We start from the raw sequence: 19,590 nt of genomic DNA, 5'->3' as shown, positions 1-19,590 counted from the left end.
AGCACTGCATGGAGTTCCCTGGCATCCAGGCACATACATAGAAAAAAACCAGTCACTTAAAAATTGTGAGAGAGACCCTGAGGCTCCCTGTGCTACAGAGTTTTAGAGAAATCAAATACTCCCATCTGAGGGTCTCAAACTTTGCAGCCTCTGGTGTGGAGTTGCTCGGAGGGCCATCCTAGTTGAATATGTGCTGATCCTGATAAAGAAAAAAATTAAGTACTTCTTAAAAACTTTGGAAACTTCCATGCCTCGCAGTGGCTTTAGAATGTCATGTAAGGCCCACTTGTATTTATAATGAGGCTATGAAAGTTAAAAAACAAATAAGGTTGTGTAAAAGATATTATTAAATAAATGATAGGTAAAACTGTCGGAATAAGCATGGTTCTATGTAAACTTGATAGCTATCTTCAAGGGTATATAAAAGCTCAGAGACTTTTAAATAGTGCTTCTAATTTAATCAAGCAATTAATGTTCAATTTAGAAAGCACAATCTTTCTAATGTGTGGAATTGCACCAAGATTTAGATAGAAATTAAACAGTTTTAAAAGAAAAGGAGGGGAAAGGAAAAGAAATTGAATGAAGATAAAAGCTGCTGTGAAATAAAGATTGTCTATTTCAGTTCCTGAATGATATTGGCAGACCAAACACTGATTCTCATTAGTGTCAGGCTTTCTTTGTGATGTTAACACTGAACAGGAATAGAAAAAGTGATTATTAATATTTGTCTTTTATTTTTGGCTGGGGTGTGTATTCTTTATTCAGGAAAACACAGACTTCACAATGTCACAAACTCTGAAACCTTTTTGTTTGCTTTTGATTTAAATTAGAACTTAAGTTACCTATCAAAGCACATGGAATCCATTATAGAAAGAACAGAAAATGTATTTTGGTTGAAGGTAATTAGGGAAGGTCTCAAATTATCACAAAAAGAAATAGTAGAAAATGACTGGGCAGGAGAATAAATGTCTGTGGGGAATTGAACTTTACATATGGCGGCTGATCCACACAAATTCAATGTATGATCTATAGGTCTGTATGATCAGGAACAGTAAATGCAACACAAAGTTTTCTAGCCAGAGAACTATGTTACCATGGCTGGCGCTGGGAGCGGAATACTTGGCGCTGGACTTGCGGATGATATTCTCGTGGATCTGGGACCACTCACTCTCGTTGTTGCACCTGCAACAGAAGGACAGGTGTTATGGCTCTCAAGGCTTTTAAACATCTGGTCTGATGTTCCAACTGAAACACCAACTTTGAAGGCAAACTTCAAACTCACTTTCCTGTTTTACTAAATTAGACAAGGCATGTTTTCTGTTAAGGCTCATGGAAGATTCACACTTGGGTATAGGGTGGAAACTCTAAAATGAATGTCAACAAATATTTTTAATTGGCAAAATAAATATCCTATTCTCTAAAGTAGCAATCTCCTACATCACAAGCTTTTCTCTTCTTCTTCTTTTTTTTTTTTTTTGAGAGAGAGAGAGAGAGAGAGAGAGAGAGAGAGGATGAATATGAATGAGTGGGAGATGGAAGAGAGAGAAGGATACAGAGGATCTGAAGCAGGCTCCAGGCTCTGAGCTGCTAGCACAGAGCCTGATGCAGGGCTTGAATGCCCGAACCGTGAGATCACGACCTGAGCTGAAGTCGGACGCTTAACTGACTGTGCAACCCAGGTGCCCCTAAGTTTTCTCTTCTAGTCTCTTACACCACACACACACACACACACACACACACACACACACACACACACACACACAGTAGGTTCCAGAGGCAAGTTCCTGAGAGGGGAAATAATAGTTCCTCTAGACAATTACCACTGCCATGCCTTGCACTGACTTTGTATCATCATTCAATAGTCTTTATACTGGCTCCAGAGGAAAATCCTATTAAGCTCAGAGCAGTATGGATATTTGCTTGTTGCTGTTTCAGCCAGGCCAAGAGAGGAAGAAAAGTTTAGGAGAATAGTGAGTTTGGTCCACTGTGAAATCCTCTATAATCAAGAGGAAGGAAGGCTTAGCAGAAAAGGTTGAAATGTCTAAACATATAAAGTCCTTTCCTAGGGGTTTCAAGATTGGGACAAAAGAGAGAATAGAGGAACAACACTGCACCTCTGTTAATTTCTCTAAAGGGCAATTCCAAGACAGCTACAACCACACAAGTACTTGGTGTAGTTTACAGACAGACACCAGGGATTCCTCATCCTAATGCAGACACCTCAATGAAACAACTGAAATGAGATTATGGTCATCTCTTGAAAATTTCACGTGACAACAGGAGTCTCTATAGCCTTGGCACCCCCTTTCCCTATTGCATAGGAAGGTATGACCTTCCAAAATGTAAGACCCATGCACAAAGGAAAACTTACAGGATTTTTCCATGCTTACTCAGAAGTGTGCAGTCCAGCATGCCCACTTAAATAGGAAACCCCAGTGAGAGTTTTAGCATGTGAAATCATATGGTATTTGACTTTCAGTTTGACTTATTTTACCTAACACAATGCCCTCTAGGTCCATCCATGTTGTCACAAATGGCAAGATCTTTTTTTTTTTTTTAAGCTGCACAATATTCCATTTGTGTGTGTGTGTGTGTGTGTGTGTGTGTACCATATCTTATTTATTCATCTATTGATGGACACACCTGGGTTGCTTCCACATTTTGGCTATTGTAAGTGATACTGCAATAAACACAGGGGTGCGTATATCTTTTTGAATTAGTGCTTTTGTTTTCTTTGGGTAAACAGTAGTGTAATTGTTGGATTTGGTATGGTATTTCTGTTTTTGTTTTGTTTTTTTTTTTTTGTGGTGAGCATAGCATAATGTATAGAGAAAATGAATAATTACGCTGTATACCTGAAATTAATGTAATGTTGTGTGTCAGCTACACTCAAATAATAAAAAAGATATCAAAGAGTAAGGAACCAAAAAAATAGTGTAAAGACTTAACAACAGAAAAAGTCGTCCAGGAGCGTGAAGTACACGCAATGTGAAACACAACTAAGTAAAAGGGTTTGTATAGAAGTCATTCAGAGATAAAGGAAATTAGTCATTAGTTTAATTTTATTACTCTTTGGACTCCTGAGTCAGTATAAATAAGCCTCAGTTACTCAGAGATGTTGCAAAGAATTATCAAAGATGAGGTTCTCATAGTCCAGAGCTGTGAGGATAATTTTCTACTTATAGAATTCCTTCCAAACAAAGGAAGAGGGAGACTGTTCTTTAAGATGAGCACTTGTGATTTAGCAACTCAGTTGGAAATCAAAAGTGAGAGGTGCTGGCAGCAGTACATCCAGCCCTTCCTGTCTGACATGCTCACTGTCTCATCTCTTCCAACCAGTCAGTACATCAGAGTGCCCAGCTGGTGAGGATTCAAAGACTTGTCTTGCTGTCAGCTTTTTTTTTTGTCACTTTCTAGGTTTACAAGATCAGTAGTTACTTTCTTTAACAGAAATCTGACTACAGTTTGTCATAAATAACATACTCCCCCTCTCACTGCAAAAGAAGAGTCTTGAAAATTAACTCCCTCCCTCTGATAGATGGTGTAACTTCAACATTTCTCCAATAAAATATTAATGGTTTTTGGCAGTACAGTGGAGATACTGCTTTGTCAACCACTTTCACATTGACAATGTGTATTACTTCATTGATCTCTCCTCTTCATGGTCTTGGTTTAACCATTATCATCTCTCTTCTGGACCAGTGTAATCACTTCCTAACTGATCTTTCAAATGTCTCCCTTTCCTAAATGCCAAGGGGTTACTTAAATCATCTAAAACTAAGTGGATGTGGTGTCATCAGCATATTTTAACCAATCACTAGGGTATTTTGTAAGGAAAAATTATAAATATAAACATTTATTAAGCAATCAAATGAGTTGTGATTATAGAAGCATCATGTTATACCCAATCAAATTAATATTTAGAGCATGATTATTGATGTTGGTAGTTTGTCCTCAATTATGAGACACATGAGGGATTATGATTGAAAAGAGGTCTGTAATGCCTCTGTAGCAGTCTGCTCTCCTCACAGAGGAGATAACCAGCATAGTACTTCAACTACTACATGTCCAGGGATTTTACTCAAGGGATAGGACAGAGAGGCGAGAGGTTTTTGGTTTTCTACATGCGATTCCCAAGTATCCAGAGCACCAGAAGCACCGGAGCAGGTGTGCAGGCTCTGTTCAACAGAGTTCAGAATACTCTTCTCATTCATTCATGCACCAGAGCACACAGTAGCATTTGCCTCTTCCTCACCACCTCCTTAACTTTTTTTTTTTTAAAGTTAACATCCAAATTAGTTAGCATATAGTGCAACAGTGATTTCAGGAGTAGATTCCTTAGTGCCCCTTACCCATTTAGCCCATTCCTCTACAATGGGGAGCCCATTGTAGCCTTCCCACAACTCCTTCAGTAACCCTCAGTTTGTTCTCCATATTTGAGAGTCTCTTCTGTTTTGTCCCCCTCCCTGTTTTTATATTATTTTTGTTTCCCTTCCCTTATGTTCATCTGTTTTGTCTCTTAAAGTTCTCATGAGTGAAGTCATATGATTTTTGTCTTTCTCTAATTTCAATTAGCATAATACCCTCCAGTTCCATCCATGTAGTTGCAAATGGCAAGATTTCATTCTTTTTGATTGGCGAGTAATACTCCATTGTATGTATATACCACATCTTCTTTATCCATTCATCCATTGATGGACATTTGGGCTCTTTCCATACTTTGGCTATTGTTGATAGTGCTGCTATAAACATGGGGGTGCATGTATCCCTTCAAAACAGCACACCTGTATCCCGTGGATAAATGCCTAGTAGTGCAATTGCTGGGTCGTCGGGTAGTTCTATTTTTAGTTTTTTGAGGAACCTCCATACCATTTCCCAGAGTGTCTACACCAGCTTGCATTCCCACCACCTCTTTAACTTCTAAATTTCCGTGTTTATGATGGCTATTCACCCAACTTTCTTCTCATCTTTCCCCAAGGGGAGCAACACAAAAAAATGTTTAAGAAATTTTAGAGGGCTATTTGTAAGACCTTTAAGTTTGCATTTTTAGAAGGGGGCCTACTAGAGGGAAGTAGTGGTTAGAGTATATTCCCATATTTTATTTCACTTAATTCTCATAATCCTGTAAGATTGGTATTACCATGTTCATTTTACTGAGAAGAGTGAAATGAGCTGGAGTCTAAACATAGGTCTGCCTGGTCCCCAAAGCTGGTGTAGAGAAAAAGAGGCTACAGAGTACTGTAACCCTGAAAGCCTTACTCCTACACCAGGCTTCAGGGTACTTGTGTCCCTGATGTCAGTCAGCATTCCCATTTTGTCTCTACTACAACTATTTAGTCTTGCCTATGGTTTAAAACTTAATTTAGTGCAAATACTCCATATTAAAATTCTCTCCCATTGGGTGCAACCTCCTTTATTTTGGCCTTTATTTGGTTGAAAATCCTAAAAAGCTGGAAAAGAGGCAACAGCCTACAGATTTAAGAACACTACTGATGCTGACCACTGTTTTATGTAGTCCTTACTTATAGTGCAAAAAAAGAGAGAAGTATCCAGAAGAACGAAGAAAAACAGCACATATTTCTATAAAAATGGCCCAATTGAACAGAATCTCCAAGACCAAGCTGATACAAATAAACCAATTTGATATATTCTGGATGTGCACTCATAGACCATGAGAAATTACATTTTTATTTATGAGAAATTTAAACCATTTCTTATTTTACAACTTATATATGTTTATTTTAGCACAGACTTAAAAAAAAGACAAATAGCATGCGCTCTCTCTCTCTGTCTTTAATAGGAATATTTAATTTAACTTCTCTTTCCAGGTGATAGAAGGGCTTCTTCCAAGAGTAACATTTTTTGGCCCCTTGTAGTCACTTTCCTGGGAGAAGGAGTGACTTCTTTGGCCAGTGCTTTTAGGAGAAGGACCTGGGCATGAACATCTCAGTTCTGCCTCTCCCCTCTTTTGGGACCAACTTGTTTGCAGAAAACACACAATCCCTCTGTGCCACCACAGAGGCTCCACATTGATGATGACTCTAATAGTCTTTCTAATTCAGGGTTCACATTAATCACAAGTTGTAGTGGGTTGAATGGTGGCACCTAAAAAGTATATCCATATCCTAATCCCTGGGACCTGTGAATGTTACCTTATTTGGAAAAAGGGTCTTTGCAGATGTAATTAAATTAAGGTTCTTGAGATCAGTAGATAATCCTGGATGATCTGGGTGAGTCCAACCTCAATGACAAATGTCCTTAGAGAAAGGCAAGGGAAGATTTAAGAGATGAGAAGAAGTTACAGACAGAAGAGGAGGAGGCAATGTGACCACAGAAGCAGAATTAGAGTGATGAAGCCCTAAGACAAGGCAGGCTGACAGCCCCCAGAAGATGCAAAGAACAGATTTTCCCCTAGAGCCTCCAGAAGGAGTGTGGTCCTGCTGGCATCTTGATTTCAGATTTGTGGCCTCCAGATTGTGAGAATAAATTTCTATGTTATAAATCAACACACTTGCGGTAATCTGTTATAGTAGCCATGGGAAACAAATATAAAAGTCCGTGTGGCTCATAGATCTAAATAAACTATGATCTCAAATTTAAGTTTTCTTGCTAATAAAAGTGACATGTTTATTTATACTATTTACATACACACATATAGAGATGTACATATACACACTATAAATTTTGATTCTACTCTACATCATATATCCATTTCTATTTACAGCTGCTTAACATTTTGCTCTCAGAACCAAATTACTGATATCCATTAACTTCCTCAAACTGCAACAAACAGCATTTTATTCTGACTTTAATAAGCTGAAATTATTAAATAATTGGGAATGAAGATTGACCTTCGTCAAGTATCTTTTTTGATATCAGGGTGATTATATGGCTTTTCCCTTTTGGATAACTAATATGATGCATTATATGCTAATTGCACTGTGAACAGAGAGTGTGGCTTGTGCCTTATTGAATTTATGGAAATTTTTTCTATGAATAATTTTTGTAAATGTTCCACATGCACTGGAAAAGATGTATTCTGTTCATTGGATAAAAGATTTGTTTAGAGCTGGGAGGACCATATGGCTTGATGAGCTGGGATACTCCATTTACACCTGCTGTACTGGCATCAACAGCACTCCTTTTGATTATCAGAATGTCCTGATTTAGATGACAAATTATGCTCACCTTATCTGGAAGTAGGAGAGTAAGAGGTTAAGAGCATGGTCACTTACCAGGCTGCTCAAGCACATGCCTCATGGCTCTATGCCCTGTTTTCTTATCTATAAAAGAGGAGTAACAATGGCCCATGATGAGTGTTCAAAGACGCTGACTATTATTTTCTGTCACATCAACCTTATTCAGATTCTCTAAGTCAGATTTATTTACCTGATTTAAATATTTATTTCCATCCTTATTTATTTTTGTCTTCCTGTATGTCAAGATGCATATTAAATTCTCTTGCTTTTATTGTACTTTTATCTTCTCTTTGTATTTGTAATAAACTGACTATAATAATTTTGAGTCAATATTTATTATATGCATTAAGGTCAAAACAATTAGATCTTCACTATAAATTCCACCACATATCAGTATAAGTAAATCTCTATTCCTGTGGAGGGAGAAAAGGGCTTTCTGGAATTCTGGCAAACTGGGGGTGGAGATGTTGGTAAGGACACGTGGGTGCTGGCTCTCCTTTCTTCACCAGTTAAGAAGGCCGAATTTAGGGGCGCCTGGGTGGCGCAGTCGGTTAAGCGTCCGACTTCAGCCAGGTCACGATCTCGCGGTCCGTGAGTTCGAGCCCCGCATCAGGCTCTGGGCTGATGGCTCAGAGCCTGGAGCCTGTTTCCGATTCTGTGTCTCCCTCTCTCTCTGCCCCTCCCCCGTTCATGCTCTGTCTCTCTCTGTCCCAAAAATAAATAAAAACGTTGAAAAAAAAAATTAAAAAAAAAAAAAAAGAAGGCCGAATTTGGTCAACTTCCTTTAAACTGAGATACATAGACTGTTGGGCAAATTTCTCCAGAATGGGACTATGAACCCTGAATCTAATGACTAGCAGAGTAGTAACCTTCTACTTTGCAGAGACCATGTAATCTGGGGCTGGTTCTGCTGAGGATTCTGGGGCTGAGAGAGTAAGTGGTGCTGTCACGTGCTGTGTCTGTGACTGCCCTGAGAGGCCACTTTGTTTCCAGTGAGATCATGTATTCTTGGAGGATGAAATATGAAACTGAATTTACTTTTATAGTGTGTGTGTATGTTCTTTTTCTACCAATCCTGACACTCCTGATATAGCACACCCATTTCATACCTTTCACCTTACAATTTATCATCAATATTGTGACATTTGTTTGTATTTCTTATACTTAGCTGCTTTATTTTTACACTTCTTGTGTCTCTTTTTTGTGAATCTCATGAATATCATATATATAGATTCTGTGTTTTTACTTTACTTTGGAAATTTTTACCTAATAGGATTTTCTTTCAGCTCAATTATTTTTATTATTATAATTGATACGAATGGGGCTTCTTTTGTCCTTTCCTCTAGGCTTTCTGATTTTTTAAATGCTCTTTTATAGCAGTTTTTGTACTGTATGATCTATGTTTTTACATGTATCTTTGTGATGGATGATATATCTTGCATTTATTTCTATTAGGGTTTACTTCTGGTTAGACATGTTCAAATTTTCACACAAATATTAATGCAGTTTTTAACCTAATTTGTGCCTTTATTATTAGTAGTTAATAAGAAATATGATAACCCAAGCCACAGCAATAAAAACTACATATTGGCCATAAAGAATTGACACTTAAAAATAACATGTCAAGTAAAATACAGGATCCTTTCTTGATAAAAACCCTAAAGAAAGTAGGGATAGAAGGATCATACCTCGAGATCATAAAAGCCATATATGAACGACCCAACTCTAATATCATCCTCAATGGGGAAAAACTGAGAGCTTTCCCCCTAAGGTCAGGAACAAGACAGAGATGTCCACTCTCACCACTGTTATTCAACTAAGTATTGGAAGCCTTAGCCTCTACAATAAGACATCACAAAGAAATAAAAGGCATCCAAATTGGCCAGGAGCAGGTTAAACTTTCACTCTTCGCAGTTGACATGATACTCTATATGGAAAACCCAAAAGATTCCACCAAAAAACTGCTAGAACTGATTCATGAATTCAGCAAAGTTGCAGGATATAAAATCAATGCACAGAAATCGGTTGCATTCCTATACACCAACAATGAAGCGACAGAAAGAGAAATCAAGGAATCGATCCCATTTACAGTTGCACAAAAAAACATAAAATACCTAGGAATAAATCTAACCAAAGAGGTGAAAAATCTATACACTGAAAACTATAGAAAGCTGATGAAAGAAATTGAAGAAGACACAAAGAAATGGAAAAAGATTCCATGTTCCTGGATAGGAAGAACAAATATTGTTAAAATGTCCATACTACCCAAAGCAATCCACATATTCAACATGATCCCTAACAAAATAACACCAGCATTCTTCACAGAGCTAGAACAAACAATCCTAAAATTTGTATGGAACCAGAAAAGACCCCAAATAGCCAAAGCAATCTTGAAAAAGAAAACCAAAGCAGGAGGCATCGCAATCCCGGACTTCAAGCTATACTACAAAGCCCTAATCATTAAGACAGTATGGAACTGGCACAAGAACAGACACTCAGATCAATGGAACAGAATAGAGAACCCAGAAATGGATCCACAAACGTGTGGCCAACTCATCTTTGACAAAGCAGGAAAGACTATCCAATGGAATAAAGACAGTCTCTTCAGCAAGTGGTGCTGGGAACACTGGTCAGCGACATGCAGAAGAATGAACCTGGCCCACTTTCTTACACCATACACAAAAATAAACTCAAAATGGATGAAAGACCTCAATGTAAGACGAGAAGCCATCAAAATCCTCGAGGAGAAAGCAGGCAAAAACCTCTTTGATCTTGCCTGCAGCAATTTCTTACTCAACACGTCTCCAGAGGCAAGGGAAACAAGCAAAAACGAACTACTGGGACCTCATCAAAATAAAAAGCTTCTGCACAGCGAAGGAAACAATCAGCAAAACTAAAAAGCGACCCACAGAATGGGAAAAGACATTTGCAAAGGACATATCAGATAAAGGGTCAGTATCCAAAATCTACAAAGAACTTATCAAACTCAACACCCAAAAACAAATAATCCAGTGAAGAAATGTGCACAAGACGTGAATAAACACTTCTTCAGAGAAGACATCCAGATGGCTAACCAACACATGAAAAAATGTTCAACATCACTCATCATCAGGGAAATAAAAATCAAAACCACAATGAGATACTACCTGACACCTGTCAGAATGGCTAACATTAACAACTCAGGCAACAACAGATGTTGGCGAGGATGTGGAGAAAGAGGATCTCTTTTGCAATGTTGGTGGGAATGCAAGCTGGTGCAGCCACTCTGGAAAACAGTATGGAGGTTCCTCAAAAAACTAAAAATAGAACTACCCGACGACCCAGCAATTGCACTACTAGGCATTTATCCACGGGATACATGAGTGCTGTTTCGAAGGGACACATGCACCCCCATGTTTATAGCAGCACTATCAACAATAGCCAAAGTATGGAAAGAGCCCAAATGTCCATCAATGGATGAATGGATAAAGAAGATGTGGTATATATATACAACGGGGTATTACTCAGCAATCAAAAAGAATGAAATCTTGCCATTTGCAACTACGTGGATGGAACTGGAGGGTATTATGCTAAGTGAAATTAGTCAGAGAGAGACAAAAATCATATGACTTCACTCATATGAGGACTTTAAGAGACAAAACAGATGAACATAAGAGAAGGGAAACAAAAATAATACAAAAACAGGGAGGGGGACAAAACAAAAGAGACTCATAAATATGGAGAACAAACTCAGGGTTACTGGAGGGGTTTTGGCAGGGGGGATGGGCTAAATGGGTAAGGGGTATTAAGGAATCTACTCCTGAAATCATTGTTTCACTATATGCTAACTAATTTGGATGTAAATTTTAAAAAATAACATGTCAAGTAAAGCTTATGATATGCTTTCTATGCCTAGAATTTTTTGTTATTGTTGCTTTTTTTGAATTATTATATGTTAAATGAAAGATTAATTTTTAAATCAAAATATGATCACTTCAGGGGTGCCTGGGTGGCTCAGTTGATTAAGTATCCAACTTTGGCTCAGGTCATGATCTCACGGTTCATGAGTTCAAGTCCCACATCAGGCTCTGTGCTGACAGCTCACAGCCTGGAGCCTGCTTCGGATTCTGTGTCTCCCTCTCTCTGTCGCTCCCCTGCTCATGTTCTGTCTCATAAATAAATAAACATTAAAAACATTATTTAAAAAATATGAATAGTACCATTTCTTGTTCTTTGAAGAAATGCCATTAATTCACTGAGTCAGTTACTCAACTGTGGTGTTGACCATCTCTTCCTCTGTAAGATAGTGAAGCCCCACTCAGTGCACAGGGTTGGTATGAAGTTTCAGTGTGATTATATTATCTAGAAGGGCTCTGAAAGAGTACAGAGCATGAAGCAAATGTATGCTGGCATTTCTACTGAAAATAGGTTGAATTTTATGTGACTCCATAGAGTAATGAAGATATCATGCGTGGAATTATATAGGATTTATAGTTTAGATGTAAAAGTGGAACTTGCCAATAACCAAGAGTCATTAGCAAAAATAATAAAGGAAACTCCTTTTTAGAGGACAGGCTGCATGCCCATTTCTTGGTTATACCTTATTTCCTCTCATCTATATACTAGTTTTTCCTGTTTGATTCACTAGTTCATATGGATTTTTTTGTCTCTTATATTACCTTATTCTTTTTTTTTTTTCAATTTTGTAGATGAGGAAACTGAAGTTCAGGGAATTAGGATGATTTCTGTAAATCTAACAGCTTCTATCTACCAATCCCCTCATCTATCCAACCTTCTAATAGATGAAAGTATTATCTTAAAAAAAAAATCAAGATGGGATCATACATACCACTAGCTACTTTTATTATTTTATTTTATTTTTTTAATATTTATTTATTTATGAGAGACAGAGAGACAGAGCATGAGCAGGGAAGGGGCAGAGGCAGAGGGAGACACAGAATCTGAAGCAGGCTCCAGGCTTTGAGCTGTCAGCACAGAGCCCAATTTGGGGCTCAAACTCATGAACCCGTGAGATCATGACCTGAGCTGAAGTTGGATGCTCAGCTGACTGAATCACCTATGTACCCCCATCTGGCTACTTTTAAATCAGCTACCAAAGTTGTTACATGAAGGAAGTTCTCTGTTGATCTACTCTTAAAGCCATCATTCTTTCAAAGTCACGCTCGCTGGAGAACAGAAAAGGAAGGGAGAATGCATGTGTGTTTTTCAAGCCTGTGGCAGAAAATACTTGAGACCTCAATGCGCCAACACTTAGGTATATGTTAGAGTCATGAGCTTTCTCACCTCTACATGAACAGGAGTGAGTAATCCTGAGCTGACTTTCTTTACTCTCACTTATATTTAATGAGTTCTGTTTTGCAGCAGCACTAACACACAAACAAATCCACTGGACTCTGAGGCTAGAGATAGTAGGCACTGCAAGTCAAAACAGAGCAGTTCCATGGGCACAGACCTTCTGGATTTAGGTCTTCTTTGTATGGCCTGAGCAGACATTTGGTATAGATGCTCATAAACTGACAACAGACACAGCAGGTAACAGTCCTGGGTAGATGATGATCTGTGGAAAATTGGGAAGGAGATGATTCACAGAAAATTGGGAAGAACTGAGTTAGGAGAGGGAGAAATATGAGCTACTGCCTTAAGTGACTTGCAAGTGAGAAGCACTATTTTAATTTAATGTTGTTATACATAAAGACTTGAGCTTTTTTTTTTTTTTGGTCTGTACCAAAATAAGGATGGCCCAATGGCCCTTTACCCATCTACGAATGGGTGTCTATTTAAGATTGGCTCCTAAACAAGTACTCTTAACTTGTTGCAGTTTTGTGGATAAAGTGGCTATGAAACAAAGACACCAAAGGCAGTGTTCAGAGGAAATGTCTGTGTCTATCTCAAATATGAGGGTCCCTTCCAGTCATCACAAAAGAGAAGAGGTTGCCACCTTACATTTCCATCCTCACAAATCCTTTCATGTTATGGGGCATTCTCTGAATCCCTTTATTTTGAATGTCAGAGCACTGTTTAGGGTAAGTGACATTAGCTTGAAATTATCTCAATCAATGCAAGTTTTAGATGCTCATAAAGCTTATCTGACACAATCGGTTAAAACATTTTTTTTTTAAATAGCAAAACTACACAGATTTAGTAATAATTCTTGGGTATGACTTCCAAATTGAAGACCTGGACGTTATTGTAAAACTCACCTTAAAAGCAGCATAGTAAATAGCAGTATCATTAAGGTCACATACAAGGGCTTACAGGACAAATGAAGACACAGAAACATAAAGTGTCCAAATGTTCAGCAAAAATGTAATTGAGTCTCAAGATGAACTTTCGGTGAAAGCATCATCAAGGATTCAAAGAGTGATAAATCAAAACCAACCTGATTGAAGTGAAAGAATGTGCCTTGGAAAACCATGTCAGATAACATAGAAAGTGGCTCTAATGTTGATAAAAACCTGATGGCATGGTTGCATATGAAGAATTTGAATAAAATTTTCTTATATCACGTGAGAGTGGGGAAAAAGCAATACTTCTCAATTTTATATAACATGTGATTGAGTATGTAATAGGTACTACACATTTAATATAAAATATGATTTAAAATATAACATAATAGATTTAATATTCTAGTTGTTTTTTTTATTTCATTAAGGTTGACCTAAAAATGTTTATTTGAACTGTCTCATTGTGAATTTGAATTGGTCACTGCACATTCAGAAGCATCATGTATTTGGTCACATGCATCATTTACGGCACCCTGACTTCACCCCAGTGTTGGCTTTAGCTTCTTATTAGCACTCTTCTCCTTTTGTGTCCTAGGCTCCAGGTGCAACATGCCCTGTGCCTGCCTGTGACCCCAGTCCCTCTGGCCAAGAGGAAACATATGACATCTATATCGGACTGAACTGCATATAGTTGTTATTCATTTGTGACTTTTAAGGCTTCTGGCACACTAGGAAGCAACCTAGTTTTCATGTCTTGTCTTCTTGTTGAGATTTTCTTAAAAGGATGTGAGGCCTTTACCACACACACATGACATTAAACAACATCTATAAAGCCAGAACAATGGTTATACCAAGAAACATATGGGAGCTTCAATCTTCGCTGGTTGAGGCTGACTCTGAATAATGAAAGAAATGATGAGAATGTCAACAACTAATGAGATACTTTGCCAATTCATTGATTGAAATTATGCAAGGTTTTTTTTAATCCTTGCAAAATCCTTTCCTAACAAAGGCTAAAACACTATCAATAGCAATTAGTAAGCCCTTAAAGTTTCCAATTTAATCTAACAGAGCTGTCTCATGAAACTCATTGGAAAACATTGCTTCTTCTGAGAGCTGGATTCACTGTGTTGATGTGGATTTAAAGCACTAATCCTAGAGGAATTCCATACTGTGCACAAAATCAATTTCACAAACATGCATTTGGGAAGTCTGTCTGACAGTCTTAATATTTTCAAATGGAAAAATTATCCTACATTTTGACTCTATTATCCTTCAAAAAACTTTTTTGGTAACCATCTTCTGTTGTTTTAGAAGCAATTAGGCCAATTAAGCCTGACAGCATGATTTCAAGAGAGATGCTGTGCAAGTCCCTCTCCACAATGAGAATTCGCACTGAAGCAAGGAACAGCTGATACATGCAAAGAGATGCAGTTCAGGAGTGCTATCTATAAACTCCTTGCCCTTGGGGAGGATAGAGTGGAGTAAAAGATAATGATGATGATTTTGGATTCCTGTTTAGTCCTTTTCAAAGGGAGGAAGGTGTTTCAAGAAGCAGTTCCCACCAGCTATCGATGAAGAGACTTGGTATATGGAGCAAGTCTGTGACTGATGCATGAAAGGAAGAGAAAACCCACCAAAATTTCCTTTTTAGGTTACTATTCCAAAGAAAGATCCTCATCCCATAAAGTACAGAACTCTGAACAGAATAGTACTTATGGCAAAATATGTAATAAGGGGGTCTGCACTTTTATTTTGAAATCAATAAAAGTGTGGTTGATTTTATAAAGGCCCAAATTAAGTGTAATTGTGAAGTAAGTTCATTTTATGCCTGAATCATAACAGATAATACAGAAAAATATCCATACAATATTATGGTGAAGATATATTAACATGGTGATTGACAGTATTAGATTTTATTTGGGAAAACAGTATTGGGTTAAAACCATAGAGGACAGATAATTGTTTTTTTTTTTTTTTTTAATTCTCATAGTTAGAAATACACTTGCTTTGAAAACTCACTAAACTCTCCGCTGATCATGTTTTCAGCACTACTATTCATTCCTAAGTCTCTACCTGAAAAGACTGATGATATGCCTCAATTCCATGTTTCTTTTCTTCATTTGTTTTTTTCTATTGCTTAACAAGAATCAGGAGGAGGATGCACTGCTTCTATAAGGCAGATTCATTGGCTGTTGAACACTAAAAATAATGCCAGGGCTAACTGGGTGTGACTTATGGATCTGTGGTCCCAGATGTGAAGAGTGAAGCCACAGCTCCTCAGAAAAACTTGTTTTTCTTTAAAGACAGGCAATTTGACTCGTGATCATTCTTTGAAGCAATCTGCATTGGTACCTACCTCAGTTACAATAGCTAGGGGGCAAGTATTAGACAAAGATGACTCTTACATCCAAAACACATAAGAAATTGCATTATTAGCTTTTCTATAAATATGTAATAATGTTGGTTAATCCTAAATAGAAGAGGCAGTTTAGAAGATTATACTGCCAGACTTCTAGCTTAGGATAGAATTTTCCAAATTTAGCTGCTTTAGGATCACGTGGGAAACTTTCTAAGAATATAGCTTCCTGAGCCCCACCCCAAACCTTAGATCAAAATCTCTGCATTTTCAAAAAACTCCCTATCCTACATACTCTGGTGGTTTTGTGTCCCACAAAGCTTGAACGCTGCTGCTCTCAAGGGTAGTGCTGGAATGCCTTATGTTGCAAATTATTAATATTTTTGATGTTTATTACTTACGTGTAAACCTTAAGAACAAAGTCCTTTTCTTCCTTTAATTCTGTGAGCGACTGTAGAACATCCAGGATGCTTAGGACTGCACAGCCATATGGTCGCCGGTAGTGCAGGTGAGCAGGGCCTTTCTTTGAGTCATTCAGGAGCATCCGGCCTGGAGCACAGCAGGAAACACCAGTCACACTGAGAACTCCATGCTCCTTTCCAGTATCGCCTGATTGTCATCCAAGGATGCCAGAAATATAGGTGCTAGCTTAGAGATACACTAAATCGGAAGACTAATTTAGGATTGAAGGGAGCCATCCGAGGATGCAGAATCTGTATGTGGAGGAATGCCAAACAAGCCTTTGGCCAGGGCTCTTCCCTTGCACCACATTCAATCGATCATACTTATTATCTACCTTAATACCAACAGTCCATTTATTAATAATATTAGAATGAAACAGTGGTTTTACAAATTTCTTAGAAAAACCAGTGTGTTAACAGACTTAAACTTCTTAGGCATATTAAGGATACAAAGTTTAATGTTTTAGCTGCCAGGTAAAAACTATGTATGCAAAGATAGTAACAACATGTTATTCTTCCAACCAAACAACCATATGTTATTCTTCCAGCTGCTCCTGAACCACTGCTGGAGCCAAAGTAGTCTCAGAAAGTGAATGGGAGCTTGCCTCTCCTGCCTACCAAGGCTGTGCCTATAGTGGCAAGAGGACTTGCAAAAACCAAACTGGAACCTCAGCAAATGCTTATGAAGTACAGCAAAACAGAACCCAAAAGTATAGCAAAATAGGTGTTTTGTTGGCAAAGGATTAAAAAATATTCTTTGACAAAAATGTACAAGATATGCCAGAATCCAAACCTATCAAGGAAGACTTGGTTAGTCATACCCTCCAAATTATGTCATACGCCTGAAATAAAGCTGAGCAAATCAACCACGGAACAGTAGCAAAAATCACTGTTTTCATCTTGGGTGTGGTAAAAGTGATATACTATACATCTACTGCAGCAAGGACAGTAATTTACTGGAAAATAGCACAGATACATACTTTTGGATACAAAATCCAACAAAGGCCATTCACCACCAGTTAAGTTGGCAAGCCTGTAACCCGCTGTAAGATCTCTGAAATGGAAAGCTGGTACAAAGGCAGGGCATTGTGATAGAAAGAATATGAAAAATCAGACCCCTTGAAATAAAGAGCTTGGGTCCAAAACCAAGTAGGGAGCAGAAGATTTTAAGTGAAAAAAATACTTTCATTTATGTCAAATTCATAGCTACCAGAGCAGCTGAGCCTAAGGTAGAGTTCCAATACAAGCTAGATGCTCATCCTGAGACCTGACATTGTAGGTAAGAGCTAGGGAGATGATAGAGCTCAAACATAGTAGATACTTATCCCAAGGTGGACTGGTCTTAGTCATGTGAACGGATAAGGTCGACAGTACCTATTCGTATCACATGTGCAACTATATATAAATCTCTCTTCATATCTTTGCTGCTCAGATCCTAAAGAAAGAAAAGAAAGCAAGTAAATTAAGGTAATAAATACACAGAAAATAATAAAAATTCATTTTGAACCTCATAATCATTTGCCTTTGTTGCTTTTAGCAGATGTTATAGATGGGGAGGGGGACTAAAGCACATAGAGGTTTAGTGTTTATAAGATTCCTGCAGTGAAAGTTTGAATATCTTATATGCCTCTGGGAGTTTATCTTATTGATAATATTTTTCCAGCTTTTATTGAGAACACCCAACAAATATCTACAAGAGTTTTCACATTACAAATCATCTTGACATTGCCTTATCCACGTTTATTCTAATATCACATGAAAATATAACAAAAGGAGCGTTCAATGCAGGAAAAAAATGGGAAAACACCAATCAGTTTATTAATGACTAAAATTCTAAGCTTATTCTTTACTAATTTTATGTTTGTTCTGTTGTCCACAATGATTATTATATAGTAGATATGTTCCCTTGTGAAGAGACTAATTTAGCCTTAATGAAACCTCAATAATTGGATGTCCATTTCTAACTTGAGATATGCATCATCCATACTAAAGTATAACGCTGAAAATAATCTTATCTGGAAAATTCTAAGGGCTTCCTATAAGTAAACAAATCTGATCCAGTCAGGAACTTATAAAATTAGAGTTATGAAAATGATTTTATATATTATTTATGCTAAGAACACATTTTGAAATAAAAATTATCATTATAAAAATCATGATTATGTATTTATACTTCAATTGTACTTAAAGTAATAACACACTCTTTAATATATACTCTGTTTCAGACTTTTAACCAGGTCAACAACCACTGCTCACTCTGAGATACTGTTGTGAATTCATAATGATTGATGGAATAACCTCTGTCCTTAATGGGACAGGTTTCCAAGATTTCCCTTTTGCTTCTAAAGAAAAGGTCCCTTCGTTTCCTTTTCTTCCTATCTTTCATCTTCTGATTGGTCCCCTTTGCTTTTTTCTTTTTAGTAAATCCAGGAAAGGGACAATCAAGTGACAGTTATAATTTCGAATGAGCTTTGAGATCCAGAGTCTCCATGTTTGCTTTATTTTTATACCTTGTTGCAGGGTTAGGACCAGGGTGAGGCAAGCAAGGCACCTAAGGTGCAAAGTTTAATAAGGAGGTCTCACTCTCAGGGTCCTGGGCTTTGCTTGCCTCCCCGCAGTCCCAGCTCTACCCTATGGAGTGGGCCAAAACATACCAAAGGAAAGGAGACATTAAAAAGTAATGTGCAAGGGTGAAATTGAAACTTTTAGATTCTAGATGGTTATGATGTTTCACCAAATTCTTGACGGAATAATGAAACGTGCTTGTAATGAAATAGATTACAAAATAATTTAACATGAGTTGGTATCTCTGGAAACACTAAGAAATATTTTTACATGAAAGATGTCTTTTGATATTGAAAAAGTATGGTTCAGGTTCCATTTCACCAATTTCTTTAATTTAGAAATGTAATTTAAAACGACATCCTCAAAATATCACTGTATTTTGACACATTAAAAATGGCTACTAAATAACAAATAAAAATTAAAAAACAGATTACCACTTATATGTGTTTTTTTGAGGGGACTGAAATATATCTATTTACTGAAAGATATAGAAATGTTTGACACATTTCAAAATGAAATGGTTCCTTCTACATAGCTTGGACTGTGTTAATCCAAACTATCAAATAACCAGTTTAATTACTAATCCTTACATCTCAGAATTCAAGCCAGTTACCAAAGATGATCAAACAATAATCAGATCAGCTGTACACATGAGCACAGGGCCTCTCTCTTGGCTCTTAGTATGTGGAAGAAAGAAAACTTAAATACAGTTTATGGTATTGTCCAAGTAGTTCCAAGTAGGGGCCCTTTCTGACCATGTTGTACATGGTACCCAGAACTCT

General features: G+C 37.4%; 1 protein-coding gene across 1 annotated transcript in view; it reads right to left on the bottom strand.

Annotated features, from left to right (window-relative positions):
* Positions 1-19,590, bottom strand: part of DOCK3 (dedicator of cytokinesis 3) — a 539,924-nt gene that overhangs the window by 115,040 nt on the left and 405,294 nt on the right. The window contains exons 11-13 of the mRNA XM_047095185.1: positions 17,618-17,678; positions 16,184-16,331; positions 1,094-1,182 (exon numbers count right to left, since the gene is read on the bottom strand). Coding sequence (XP_046951141.1) covers positions 1,094-1,182; positions 16,184-16,331; positions 17,618-17,678 — 298 coding nt within the window. The remainder of the gene's footprint in view (positions 1-1,093; positions 1,183-16,183; positions 16,332-17,617; positions 17,679-19,590) is intronic.

Source organism: Lynx rufus, unplaced genomic scaffold (assembly GCF_022079265.1).
Source record: "Lynx rufus isolate CCGP_SWC_20201006 ecotype Redwood Valley unplaced genomic scaffold, mLynRuf1.p SCAF_4, whole genome shotgun sequence".
NCBI classification, from domain to species: Eukaryota; Metazoa; Chordata; class Mammalia; order Carnivora; family Felidae; genus Lynx; species Lynx rufus.
Note: the sequence above shows the minus strand (reverse complement) of the source record. Positions and strands in the feature narration are given on the sequence as shown.